The 13,475-nt window shown below is 37.2% G+C and overlaps 1 protein-coding gene across 2 annotated transcripts in view; it reads right to left on the bottom strand.

The window, feature by feature from the left end:
• LOC121386691 (serine/threonine-protein kinase Chk1-like) overlaps positions 1 to 11,182 on the bottom strand; it is a 46,020-nt gene extending 34,838 nt beyond the window's left edge. The window contains exons 1-3 of one of the 2 annotated variants that reach the window (XM_041517683.1): positions 11,117 to 11,182; positions 5,525 to 5,607; positions 2,730 to 2,829 (exon numbers count right to left, since the gene is read on the bottom strand). In XM_041517683.1, the coding sequence (XP_041373617.1) occupies positions 2,730 to 2,829; positions 5,525 to 5,589 (165 nt within the window). In that variant the 5' untranslated portion in view covers positions 5,590 to 5,607; positions 11,117 to 11,182. Of the gene's footprint in view, positions 1 to 2,729; positions 2,830 to 5,524; positions 5,686 to 11,116 lie in introns of both variants that reach the window. The other variant, XM_041517684.1, reaches the window with a different exon arrangement.
• Between the last annotated feature and the right edge of the window lie 2,293 nt (positions 11,183 to 13,475).

Raw genomic sequence — 13,475 nt, 5'->3', positions numbered from 1 at the left:
ACATTTAATTGATTTGGATGTGAAATGTTTTGAGGATATCATGTTTTGAGGATATCATGTTTGTACTTCATTCAAGCTTGGTTATTTTGGGCACACCTTTATCACCTCAGCTTTAGTGCAATCTAAAGTCCTGTTTTTTACATGCAGCTTATTTTTCCCAATGTAGAAACTGACAAAATACTACAAACTTATATTGCTCACAAAAGGTTATGACACAAAATATATACAATGTATCCAGTATGCAAATGCGAGTAAAAATTCTAACAGATGAGTTAAAAAATGCAACTACACATGTATTAGTCTGACGTCTATCAGCCTTTTTGATTTCGTTTGCCACATGATGTTGAAAATAATATACTGTAAATCATGAAATTAATGCGAGCAAGTAATTAATGCGAAAAATGCGACGAACACATCGACGCAATAATAACTTGACGCATTTTGTTTAGTCTCATTCCCAATACAAAAAATGTGCAGCATTTTACTATAATACTTCTAAATAAAATAAAACTTTTATAATATAAAGATGAAACAAAATACAAAAACAATTTTTGTTAAATGTCGTTTTGTGAATACTTCAAGAATCTTTCTTTCGTTTCGATGTTGCCATTCTATTTTCACTTTCCTGGAATATCATAGCGGTTATATAATACAGTGATGTTCCAAATGTTTTGTTTTTAAAAAGTTCATTTTGCGATGTGAGTATTTTTCAAATTTTCTTACACTTCTGGATTACTGTTTAAACTGTTTTGAACATTTGTAAAATTATCATCAACAAATTTTATTACTAAATATATTCCTTTAAAAATGAAACAGTAGAAAATTATATAACCGCAACCAACAATCCGTGCATATTTCTTCAAACCATTTGGCTCGACTCTATACATGGCATTTAATTTAGACTGGTCGCAAGTTGTCACTGTTGCAATATATCGCATTTGTTAACGTCTATTCCTGTGCTTCGCATCAAGTGTATAAAATCAGTCTAAAACATTTGTTAGAATAATACGTCTGCGTTCACGTGATATATTGTGCCCTGCAATAGCGACCCGTTTACCTTTTATTCCTACTGGTGGATTAATTAGAAGCAATCACCACACAAAAGTGTGAGGCATACCCTTAACAATAAGGTGTAGTTATACTAATTACACTACTTTAAGTAATTAGGGCTTCCAGGTCGACCCACCATGCGATTAGCTTCAGATTATGTAGTAGCTGTCAAAACAACTACTGACTTCTTTTAACATGAAAGATGAAGCCCAACAATATAATAAGAACACAACTGTGGTTTTTATGTGATGTGGACTTTTGCCCGACGCATTAATAAAAATACGCATTTTTGTTCACTCATGTACGGACGCAATAATATCATGATTTACAGTATTCATGTATGTTTAGAGGGCATCGCACCATCACGATTATGGCGTAGGGCTAATGAAATCTAACTTGTCACGATTATAACATAGGGCTAATGAAATCTAACTTCACTTTGCCCGTTCATTTTACACGGACGTCGATTTACATTTGCAAAGTACTAAAAACATTAAGTATGTTCTGCTACAAGGTTTAAGATATCTGAACTAAAATATTTTGCAACGTTTATAAGAATACAGTTCATAATATTTATGCTTTGTTCAATTGAACTTGGAAATTATAAACATGCTTTACGACCCCGTTCCATTTGCAAAGTGTAGATTCCACCACGTTAAAGTCTAATATAATTTTAATATGACAATTTTTGCAAGGATTAAACATTTTGATTGCATGTATACACAAGGCATACATGTATATTTTATTTTTATTTAAAATACACCTGCGAAGTCACAGTATTGTCTCAACGCTTCATTATTTTTCAGTAATGGAGAGATGAAACCCTACTTAATTAACCCACCAAAATCATTGGTGTTAATATCCATACTAACATATATTCATATAAAATTATTACTTAGTGGTGTATTTTAAGTAGGGGAATATCCTCGTAACTCTCTCAGGAATGGAGAGTTACTCGGACATTCCCCTATACATAAGCTGTAAAGCATGTTGGACGCTATTTCCAAATTTGAAGATCATCAAACCGATTACTTACAAGTACGAATTCAGTCAAACGTTCAGTGGCGGAAATTACCGATCATTGTTTTCCGTTTTGGTGTGTTGACGCATTGGCAAGTTTCGATCGTTCCAGCATTTAGGGTTAGGGTTAGTTCTCCTTAGAGCTATGTAAATGCTCGACCGATCGGAACTCTTTCCAAAGGTTTTACCGAGATTTGTAACAAACAAAAAAAGAATTAATTGGTTTTTCTAAAAGAGAAGTTTTAGGTGTCAATTAGTCACTTGTCATCGGGCATATGCAGTTAACATAATTACTTGCCCGGTATGAAAATTCCACTTAGCACGGGCGTCTGGGATTTTTTTAACACCTGCACAATTCTGAAGATTACGTTGCATACAGTGAAACCTCTCAAGACCGGACACTCTGTAAACCGGACATTTTACAGAGTCCATTTCTAAAAACCAGTACAGAACTTAACCTCTTTAAAGCTGATTCCTCTTAAAACCAGACATTTTACTTGGTTCCAAGGGTGTCCGGTTTAGAGGGTTTTCACTGGATAACATTTGACACACGGTTTTTCACACGTGCAGAAATCATTTTGCCTGAGCACACATGACCAAGAGCAATTGCCCTTTTCAAACCGCAAACACTGTAAGTGTAGTTTATACAATAAACGAACCTCCTTTCGGATGTTGTCCTCAGCTGTTGAGGCCCTGTCGAGGTTAATAATCTTGACCGCCACAGCCTCCTGAGTCTCATTATTGACAGCTAGCTTAACTCTGTGAAGAAAATTGAGGTAGAGAATTGTAAATAAATATAATAAATAATAATAAGCATTCTTAGACTTAGAGTACAAGTGTTTCTGCCAGAAAGACATTTTGGGGGTATGGCACTATGGAATTGAATGCAACCAGTCAACAGGGGGTATGCCTCAGAAGGAAAATGGGTTAAGTTCAGGGTTAGGGTTAAGAAAATCATACAGTAATGATAAAGAGTACTTAATTTTGTCAAAAAGTTAACGCAAAATAAACAGCAAAAATATTTGGGTATGGCACTATACCCGTTTTACCCTCTGGTAGAAACCCTGGGTACACAGGTTTCTGCCAGAGGATAAAACAGGTAAAATGCTATCCAAAACAAATTATTGTTTTGTTTTAGTTGACCTTCTGACAAAATTATTGACTCCTAGCATTACTAATGTGTCGATTCAATGGAGAAAAAAACACAGCCTAACAGTAACAGGACAGAATTTATTGGAACATTTAATTTTACTTATAATATTTAATATTAATCCTCCAACACTTTTTCCCGGAATATTTTCACCATATTCAGGGCTAGCGTTGGGTTCCTGTTTTTGTTTGCCAAAAAATTTGCCAATCTTCAATTTCTTACACCAATTCAAATATTATATTTTGGCATTTCAGTCAAAAGATTTTGTTTTTAATCTTGTGCAATATGATAATATAGTATAAACAGGGGACAATATTTCGAAATCTGAGGGACCGGAAGTCGGTTTACGTGGTTTTTACCTAGGTAACTAATTGTTCGGTTACGTGAATTATATTTGCGTAACCCATGGGTTACCCGATTGGTTACCTCAAAATTACGATGAAATAATATTTTAAATACATAGTTTTTAGCTGAAACAAAGTTAAAACAAATACAAACGAAAACATTTGACCAAAAAAAAATGTCTTTAATGCTTGCTAAAGTTAACAATATTATAAAAGAACTGAATTATATCAGCCCCAGTATTGAAATAAAATACAGGGGCGTAGCCAGACATTTTCTTAGAATTACGCACGCCAAAGGCGTGCCCGAGCGGGGATATTCGGGGGGCCTCTCCCTGTGAAAAGTTTGAAACTCAGGACGCCTGTAGATGCAATATGAACCTTGTCGGAGAATTTTGTTTTTTTTGTTTTTGTAATCTTTTTTTTGAGTCAATTTTAAGAGGATATTTTATAGAACAATTACAGACAGCCTCGACCTATTCCCGGATTTTGTTTTTGCGTACGCATGTGCGTAATGGGTGCTACGCCTTTGAAATATATACATAATCATTTGGAGGGATTCCTTTTTGCGGTGGCTATGCTACTTTCACTTTATCGATGGTACTTCTGTACTACAGATATGTTCCAAATGTTTGTTTTTTTAAAGCTCATTATGCGATGATAGTATTTTTAAATTTTTGTGACACTTTTAGATTCCTGTTTACGTTAAAACTGTTTTTAACATGTGTAAAATTATAGGCAATCCAATATTATGTCTACATATATTCCTTTAGAGATAAAATAGCAGCAGATAATTTAGTCATCCCCAGCGGTCTGAACACATTTCTTTAAAACTTTTGGCTCAACTCTATACTGAACATTTACTTTAACTGGTTGCAAATTACAACTGTTGAAATATAACGTTGTTTACCGATTTGCAGCGCATCAAGTATCTAAAATTCAGCCTAAAACATTTGTCAAAATACTAGTAGTATGTCTGAGTGAATAAACGTTCTGTAATCGTGAAGTTTGCAAGTTTCAATTTCTGAACAGGTTTACAGAACGTCGGTTCGCGTGAAATATTGTGCCCTGATATATATATACTGAAATGTACAATGTACTTATTTTTCAGTTTATGTCTTGTAAGACATTTCTAGGGGATCTATTTTTTACTCATCTAATAGTGAAATGCTGCTGATGTCTAGTGTGGACCGTAACCCAGTGGTAAAGCGCTCGTCTGACGCGCGGTTAGTCGAGGATCAAAGGAAGGAATAAAGGAGATGTTTTGCATAATGACGCACTCAATGTCTAGGATTGATTCCTGTCAATGGGCCCATTTAGCTATTCCTTGTTCAACTCCGTGCACCACAACTGGTATATAATGACGCACTCAATGTCTAGGATTGATGCCTGTCAATGGGCCCATTTAGCTATTCCTTGTTCAACTCCGTGCACCACAACTGGTATATAATGACGCACTCAATGTCTAGGATTGATTCCCGTCAATGGGCCCATTTAGCTATTCCTTGTTCAACTCCGTGCACCACAACTGGTATATAATGACGCACTCAATGTCTAGGATTGATTCCTGTCAATGGGCCCATTTAGCTATTCCTTGTTCAACTCCGTGCACCACAACTGGTATATAATGACGCACTCAATGTCTAGGATTGATTCCTGTCAATCATCAATGGGCCCATTTAGCTATTCCTTGTTCAACTCCGTGCACCACAACTGGTATATAATGACGCACTCAATGTCTAGGATTGATTCCTGTCAATGGGCCCATTTAGCTATTCCTTGTTCAACTCCGTGCACCACAACTGGTATATAATGACGCACTCAATGTCTAGGATTGATCCCTGTCAATGGGCCCATTTAGCTATTCCTTGTTCAACTCCGTGCACCACAACTGGTATATAAAGAAAGAGGCAGTTTTACATATATAGCAGATAATGATACAAATTGTGTATGGAACACTTACTCGCCATATGCTCCTTCTCCAAGAATCTGAACAAAATCCCAGCCCTCGACAAATGCAGTGACCATCACGCAGTATCACTTACACTGTAAAGAGAGGAACACAGAGATATAACGAACTCCCAGCCCTCGACAAACAGTGACCATCACGCGGTATCACTTACACTGTAAAGAAAGGAACACAGAGTTATAACGAAATCCCAGCCCTCGACAAACAGTGACCATCACGCGGTATCACTCACACTGTAAAGAGAGGAACACAGAGTTATAACGAAATCCCAGCCCTCGACAAACGCAATGACCATCACGCGGTATCGTTCACACTGTAAAGAAAGGAACACAGAGTTATAACGAAATCCCAGCCCTCGATAAACGCAGTGACCATCACGCGGTATCACTCACTGTAAAGAAAGGAACACAGTTATAACGAGATCCCAGCCCTCGACAAACAGTGACCATCACACGGTATCACTCACACTGTAAGAGAGGAATGCGTTAAGCTATTACAAGAAAAAAATGCACTAACCGCCGGGCATGGTAACAGTTGTTTACTAGCTTATCATTGAATATCACTAGCCATGGGTGTGGGGCTACCATAATCTAGAAGTCCTGCTTCATTCTTCTGAACATGCCTCTTACAGTGTTTCTGGCAGAAAGAAACGTTTTAGGTATGGCGCTATGGAATTTAATGCAACCAGTAAACAGGGGGTATGGGCTGACGGACCTCCCCCTGAAAGAAAATGGGTTACGTTTAGGGTTAGGGTTAAGAAAATCATACAGTAGTTAATGATGAGTAATTAATTTTGTCAACAAAAAGTCTCGTTAAAACATTTTGGTATTATGGGTTTAAGGTGTCGTTCGCCAATTCGAATTAATATTGAATTTGGCGAAAATATTTCATTATCAAATCGCCAAAAAACTAATTCGAAAATTCTGTTTAATTTTCTTCCGCTATTTGTTTTTGAGGAGTATTTGTTAATACATTAAAACGCATATTATAGGTGGGAAATGAGTTTCAAGTCGGAAATAACAACTTTCGAGTAAATGCGAACGCAGAATTATTTAGTCTCGCTATTTGTTATTTGTACATCTACTTTGCGCATGCTTGTTTTGAGCCACTTCCGTTGGATTGCGTAACCAGCTTTATTTTTGTCAATCGGAATAGCTCACTCCTTTTCGCTTCCTCCATGTGGCCGATGTAACGTGATTTCTTACGTGCGGAAAAAGCTGACATGTCTTGATTGACTGTTCCTGGAATACCGCTTACCGCGTATATCATAAAAGATTGTTAAAAAGCTCAATTTAACTCTAATTTGATTTTTGCTGAATATTTAACAATGTACTGTTATTACAACTGCTAGCAATAGCAATACACTGGGTGCAGTAAGCCTCGGCAGACGATTGCGATTTAGTTGCATACATGTAATATATTTGATCGTCGTACATATATAATTAGCAATTTTATCAATGCGATCAAATGGGCGCCAGTTAATATACATATGTCATTAATGTCGTATATATATATATATATATATATATAGCCCTACAAACAACTGTATGAGATGTCGACGCCAGGGGTGTAGTCATAACTATATAATAATTTTTTTTTACGTCTAGATACACTTTACGGCAATCTGATTGGTCCAGAGGTGCTTACTTTTTTTCGTTCATATCTTGATGAACCGAAAAAATTTAAGCCACGCCTACTACCCCCCTCCCCTCCCCCCACTGACTCGCACAACTTTTGTGCAACAAGCCGAATTATTCTGGCAATAATATTTAGATATTTAGAAAAAAACACATGTGAAAGCTACAAAAAATGTGTACATACGATAAATTAATGGAAAATGCTATAGCAGAGTAGACATGTAGACACATTGATTTAAAAAACAAAAAAAACAAAAAAAAGCCCCCAACCTCTTCGCTAATCATGACATGAGACTCGGTCGTTGGCCAAAGAAATCATATAATATATTTATATAGGAAACTTCACTTCTGTAACTTACTTGTAAGCGATGTTCTACAGCTGTTGGCGAAAATTAAACGGTTCTACCAACAGAATAAATGTTAGACACGTTCTCTTCATTCACTTTCATAAAATATAAACTAAACACGAATAGGACAATTCCTTCCAATATAATTAAACGATCTGTAAAAATGCACAGCAGCTAGAGGAAATGACGTCATTTACAAAAAAATCACCTGATTCAAATGATAGTGAATGAACGTTCGCATTCTTACGCGACATAAGTATCAATGAAGTTTACACAAACAATTCTACAGGCGTATTTAAAGCTAAACAAAATAAATTCAGTTATGTATTGTTACAGTATGCATATAAATTTAATTATAAGATTTGACCGCAATTATTTTTTGGTTCATGCAAGTATGAACCGAAAAAACATTGTGCACACTTTTGTATGACCCTCTACGCAGGCTCATACAATGTGCACATTGTTTTTTCGGTTCATACTTGCATGAACCAAAAAATAATTGCGGTCAATTCTTAAATGAACGACTCCTAAAGAACAAAGTTAGTTCGTTCCAAAAATTACAGACTTTCGATAGCTTCGACAAAATTGTCACACCGTCAAAAGTGAAAAAGATCCGCAGTTCTTTTTAATGTAGGCCATTAGTCTACCCTTTTTTGTATCATATGATCGCTACGGTAGTTTAAATGATTGCATCATAGTTTGGTCGCATTGAAGGTGCACATGTTTTTGAAAGTGTACGACGATGCAACCACTCACGATGCTATGCCGTAAGATTTTTGTTACATGCATCTCAATTTGGTCTGCAGTTCTTGTTACGTCATCTTGTTATGTGTGAAAATATTGATGCACAGTGAAACCTGTAGTATTCATTAACTGTATTAATCATCCAAATGCATTAAGAAGCCACTTGTTTTAAGTAGTCACCATAATGTTCTCCCAAACCTTCTAATAAACTACAAATTGATCTGTATTAAACAGTCCCCCATCCTAAGAGGTCATGTTTTCGTACTCTCTTCAGACTCTTGGGTGGCAAATTTGAAACATTTTGTTTTGAGTGCTTGCCAATTAGGCCAGTATTTTTTTTTTATTTTTAGGTTTACGAACAAGAACTTTTGTGCACAAAGGTTGCAGGAAAGAAAAAAAAACCAAAAAACCTGTTTGGGGTGTATCAATAGGGGTGATTTTTTTTTTATATGGCTACTTTGATAGATGTGGATTCTTTGTAACAAAATAAGATTGACAAGGCACCTCTAAGCTCCTACATCTCCTGTGGGAAAATAGACACTACTGATGCTTTTAATGTGAGAGAAGCAAGAGTGCTACAGAGAAAACATCAGACAGCTACCTACACTGATCAAAGGTAAGTGTTATTTCTCACTGTTACCTTACGAAATGCGCAACAATAGACTAGAATGGTAACTTTTTTCTTTCTTTAGAGCTATTTGTGGAAGTCGACAGCAAAAAATAAATAAATAAAAGTGAAAAATACGACTTTATTTTTATTTTTATTTTCAAGATCAAAATTTACATTGGCGGGTAATAAAAAATAATACTGGCCTTTGTTTCCATTGAAAGCCTATTTGTATTATTTTCCAAAATGGATAAGTGGGTGAAAAGAGATTCTATGACAAAAAGTAAACCTAAAGAAACTAGTACCAAGAAATTATGGGTTAGAAATAAATTACTTTAAAAAGAGCCTTAATTTTGTCATCATTTGTTTGGCTAATTGAAACCTGAATTTGGTTACAGATTTTTGGGTCAAATTAGCCAAATTGCTAATAATGTTTTAAGTCCAGCTTAAACCCTGGGTCTGGTGCCATACCCGTTTTACCCTCTGGCAGAAACCCTGTCTTTTTCATACAACAATCAAAACATTATGGCAGATTTCATTGTCAAGAGATTCAGAAGCAAAAATAAACCTCCCGATTGTGATTACTGTAAAATTTAAATTTAATGAGACCAAACAAAAAAAATGGTTCGACAGTCTGTTAATACTTATAAATGTCAAATTAATTTTGGTGGAATAAACTGACACTTAGCAGGGTTAAAGGGCGAAATAGCCTGGATAGTCAACATCTTAAATTTGGGTCATGTTTACTCAGAATCACTGACGTGGGGGACGAGTCTGCTCGCCTTGGGGGGGGGGGGGGGGTGGGGCGAGCATACATTTCTATTAATGTCAAGTGTCAATGATCGTAAATTGATCAGTTGGGGCTCTAGCGATGTGATCAGACCTTGCTTTTTAAGGTGAGCAGGTGCAATCGCGCTTGCACAGCGCACATAATTTCAATCTGACGAGTGTGAAAAACAGTGCACGTTACACTCAACAAATGGTGCACGTAAAATAGATGGGTATATTTATTTCCACTCTTTACAAAAATCAACAGTTTTCATAGTTCATTTAGCTGACAGGAAGGTCCTTTATTAAAACAATAAAAATTAAAAACATGGCAGTGGCTTCCATACAGTCGCTAAACTGGTATATCGTGAAATTGAAGATGTTTGTGATTATTTTGTTTAGAGTTTTTTGTGTACGACTAACGATAAATTTACCTAGATAGATGCAAAGGCCTAACTAGTCGGGATTGTCGATGTTTAACATGCTTCTGTTACTAAAATAAATTAATGTATAAGCTTATTATCATTCAGTACATGTTTTTATTAATTTTTAATAACTTATTTTCACTTTTTTCTTTCTTTCTATAAATTTACCATACGTCGCAGAGGACGGTAAAGTGTTCTCGTTACACAAGCTTGGTAAATCATTTTGACACTGCGGTTATTCGGGGGATGCCCGTCACGTGACTCAAAATAATACGTCACGCCTCTGCTCTCCAAATAGTCGGTATTTTTCTCAGAATTATGGACTGTTGACATAATTCAATTAGTTTTACAAAATATCAGTAATAAGTGAGTTATGGTAATTATGTAGATGGTTAAATAAAATACTTTTAGCGACAAATCAAATATATACATTTTCAGATATTTTGAGAGGTGATTAATTAGGTCAATCATCCGATGAAATCACAGTATTTCCATTTCAGTATGGACTACTTGACAGGGCCATGCTCAACTTGTGGTGAATGATAGCAATTAACAAAGCGCTAGTTGTTTAACAACACCACTAGAGCACATTGATTTATTAATCATCGCTATTGGCTGTCAAACATTTGGTAATTTTGACAGTCGTAGAGAAAAAAACAAGTACATTTTTCCATTAGTAGCAATGGATCTTATATCTAGGTGGCACCATCCCACAGACAGGATAGCAAATACGACGGCCTTTGATATGTACCAGTCATAGTGCACACAGCACTGGCTTGCCAGAACGAGAAATAGGAAAATGGGCCCACCGACAGGTATCGATCTTAGACCGACCGTGCATCAAGCAAGAAAGTTTGTCAAGACTCAAAGCCTTTAATGTTAAAGTGTTTAATGATGTTACGTAAAACTCGTGTCACGTGTGAACTGAAAACGACTTCCGGTTACCTAAGATTTTGAAATATTGTCACATCAACAAGACTAAATATCCTAGCTCTTCCTATAATGCATTATATAGAGAGAAGTAGATGACATAAATATATAGACAATTCCGTAATTACCTTTTTACCAATCAAATACAATCCTCATTTGTATTCCCTATGTCTAGATATCGTTTGACCTTCCCGCCATTAGATAGCAGTGGTTGTATGTAAATTGTAAATCTCTCCTTAGTAGTTAGAGCATCCACGACAGATGAAACAAAATGCTCGTCAGCCCGCCCCAAAACCAGCTCGCCTCCTACCAACTCGCCCCACACTCTTTAAGTTAACTTCCCCCCCCCCCCCCCCCCCCCAATGTTACCAACTCGCCACAGTGTTTGGTCAACTCACCCCCAGAGTGTGGTCAACTTTGCTGTCCGTAACTAATTTTGACGATAGCATTAATAATGGACGTCTACAACTTTGGTATGTCATTTTATAAATATGATAAGCGTATGAGACAGGGGTCGGGGAAGAGGGGTACCAGATGTTTCGTCCCAAAACCAGTTAGCCCCCAGTCAGTTTGCACCCAATAAGACCGGTTAGCCCCCAGTGTCAGTTCGCCCTCTGTCAGTTTGCCCCCAACCAGGTTGTCTGTTCGCCCCCAACAATTTGTCAGTTCGTCCCAACTATTTGTCTATTCCGCCCGCCGCCCCCCCCCCCACCCCACCCCCCAATAAAGGTGATTTTAGCGGATTTTGTGGGCCCAGCCTCATGTCGGCTAAAACCAAACATGGATATATGTTTTGGGGGCGAACTGACTGGGGGCGAACTGACGTGGGGGCGAACTGACTGGGGCGAAGATGCTTCGAATACCGGCCTCGGTGGTTTTGTGGTTAAGACATCGGACATAAGGCTGGTAGGTACAGGGTTCGCAGCCCGGTACCGGCTCCAAACCAAAGCGTGTTTTAAAGACTCAATTGGTAGGTGCAAAACCACTACACCCTCTTCTCTCTCTCTCTCTCTCTCTCTCTCTCTCTCTCTCTCTCTCTCTCTCTCTCTCTCTCTCTCTCTCTCTCTCTCTCTCTCTCTCTCTCTCTCTCTCTCTCTCTCTCTCTCTCTCTCTCTCGCTCTCTCTATGAGAGGAAAGCCGCTGTCGCCACTTCATGGGCTACTCTTTTTCGATTAGCAGCAAGGGATCTTTTATATGCACCATCCCACAGACAGGATAGCACAGACCGCGGCCTTTGATATACCAGTCGTGGCGCACTGGCTGGAACGAGAATTAGCCCAGTGAGCCCACCGACGGGGATCAATCCTACCACTGGGATATGTCCCGCCCCCTTTTAGCTAAAGAGTTTACTTTATGTTTGAAGCTGATTCCAAACAAATTTTTCCCAAGGAATCCGACAGTGCTAACTGATTTTTGATAAAATGTGCCAAACATGACCCCCGGGCCTCCAATTATTTGCAAGGGGGTCAACACAAAAACCTACCTATGCATGTAAATCTTGGTTGATTTTCGAAATTTTTGTATAATGTAAGGATGGCCAATAAATTCAATAAAATAATTTCAAAATCCAAGATGGCCGCCATAATTGCTCAACATTCGCTCAACATTCAAAATGGCCGTTACAATGGTGAAATTAGTTAATGGATTTACCAAATCCGTTTCGAATCCCCTTAATGTTTCTATCTTGAATATTTAGTGTCACGGTATTGTAGCAGTTGCATAATTAAATAGAAAATAACCAAAAATGGCCGAAACAAAGAGATAAATGTTATGACACCTGAACCTTAAAGGGATCGACAGACCCTAATTTCAACCCGCGAAAATGAACACTAAGTTGAGTTAATGTACAACACTGTAACACATTTTGATACAGTCACAAATTAGTAAAAAACGAGTCTGTGACTTTGAAATGGTGAAATATCCTCAAAAAAATAGACTAAAACTCGACTCCATAACTGTTACCCCTCAGACGCACGTGCCTTTTTTAAAATATGAGAAAAGCATTCTGTGATATTAAAAACACCAGGATGACCAAAAACACTTCGAACGTACGGAAATGGGTAAACTAAACAATAAAATCTAAGTAAAGTATGATTTCAGTTATCAAAAAAGGGCTCTAATAGTCAAATATATTCTTTAATGTTTAGAAACTGGGGTATGTCCCTTTAATTGACATCTAAAATACAGCGTTTGCCCAGACTGTGTATATTGTAGTATTAGTACTGCTTGTAATTTTAAGTTTGCCCAGACTGTGTATATTGTAGTATTAGTACTGCTTGTCATGTTAACAGGGTGCACAGACTGTGTGTATTGAAGTATTAGTACTGATTGTCATTTTAACACGGTGTCCAGGCTGTGTATTGTAGTATTAGTACTGCTTGTCATGCTAACAGTGTGCCCAGACTGTGTATATTGTAGTATTAGTACTGCTTGTCATTTTAACAGTGTGCCCAGACTGTGTATATTGTAGTATTAGTACTGCTTGTC

The sequence above is a fragment of the Gigantopelta aegis genome, chromosome 12 (assembly GCF_016097555.1).
Source record: "Gigantopelta aegis isolate Gae_Host chromosome 12, Gae_host_genome, whole genome shotgun sequence".
NCBI lineage: Eukaryota > Metazoa > Mollusca > Gastropoda > Neomphalida > Peltospiridae > Gigantopelta > Gigantopelta aegis.
This window is presented reverse-complemented; position numbering and strand designations above follow the sequence as displayed.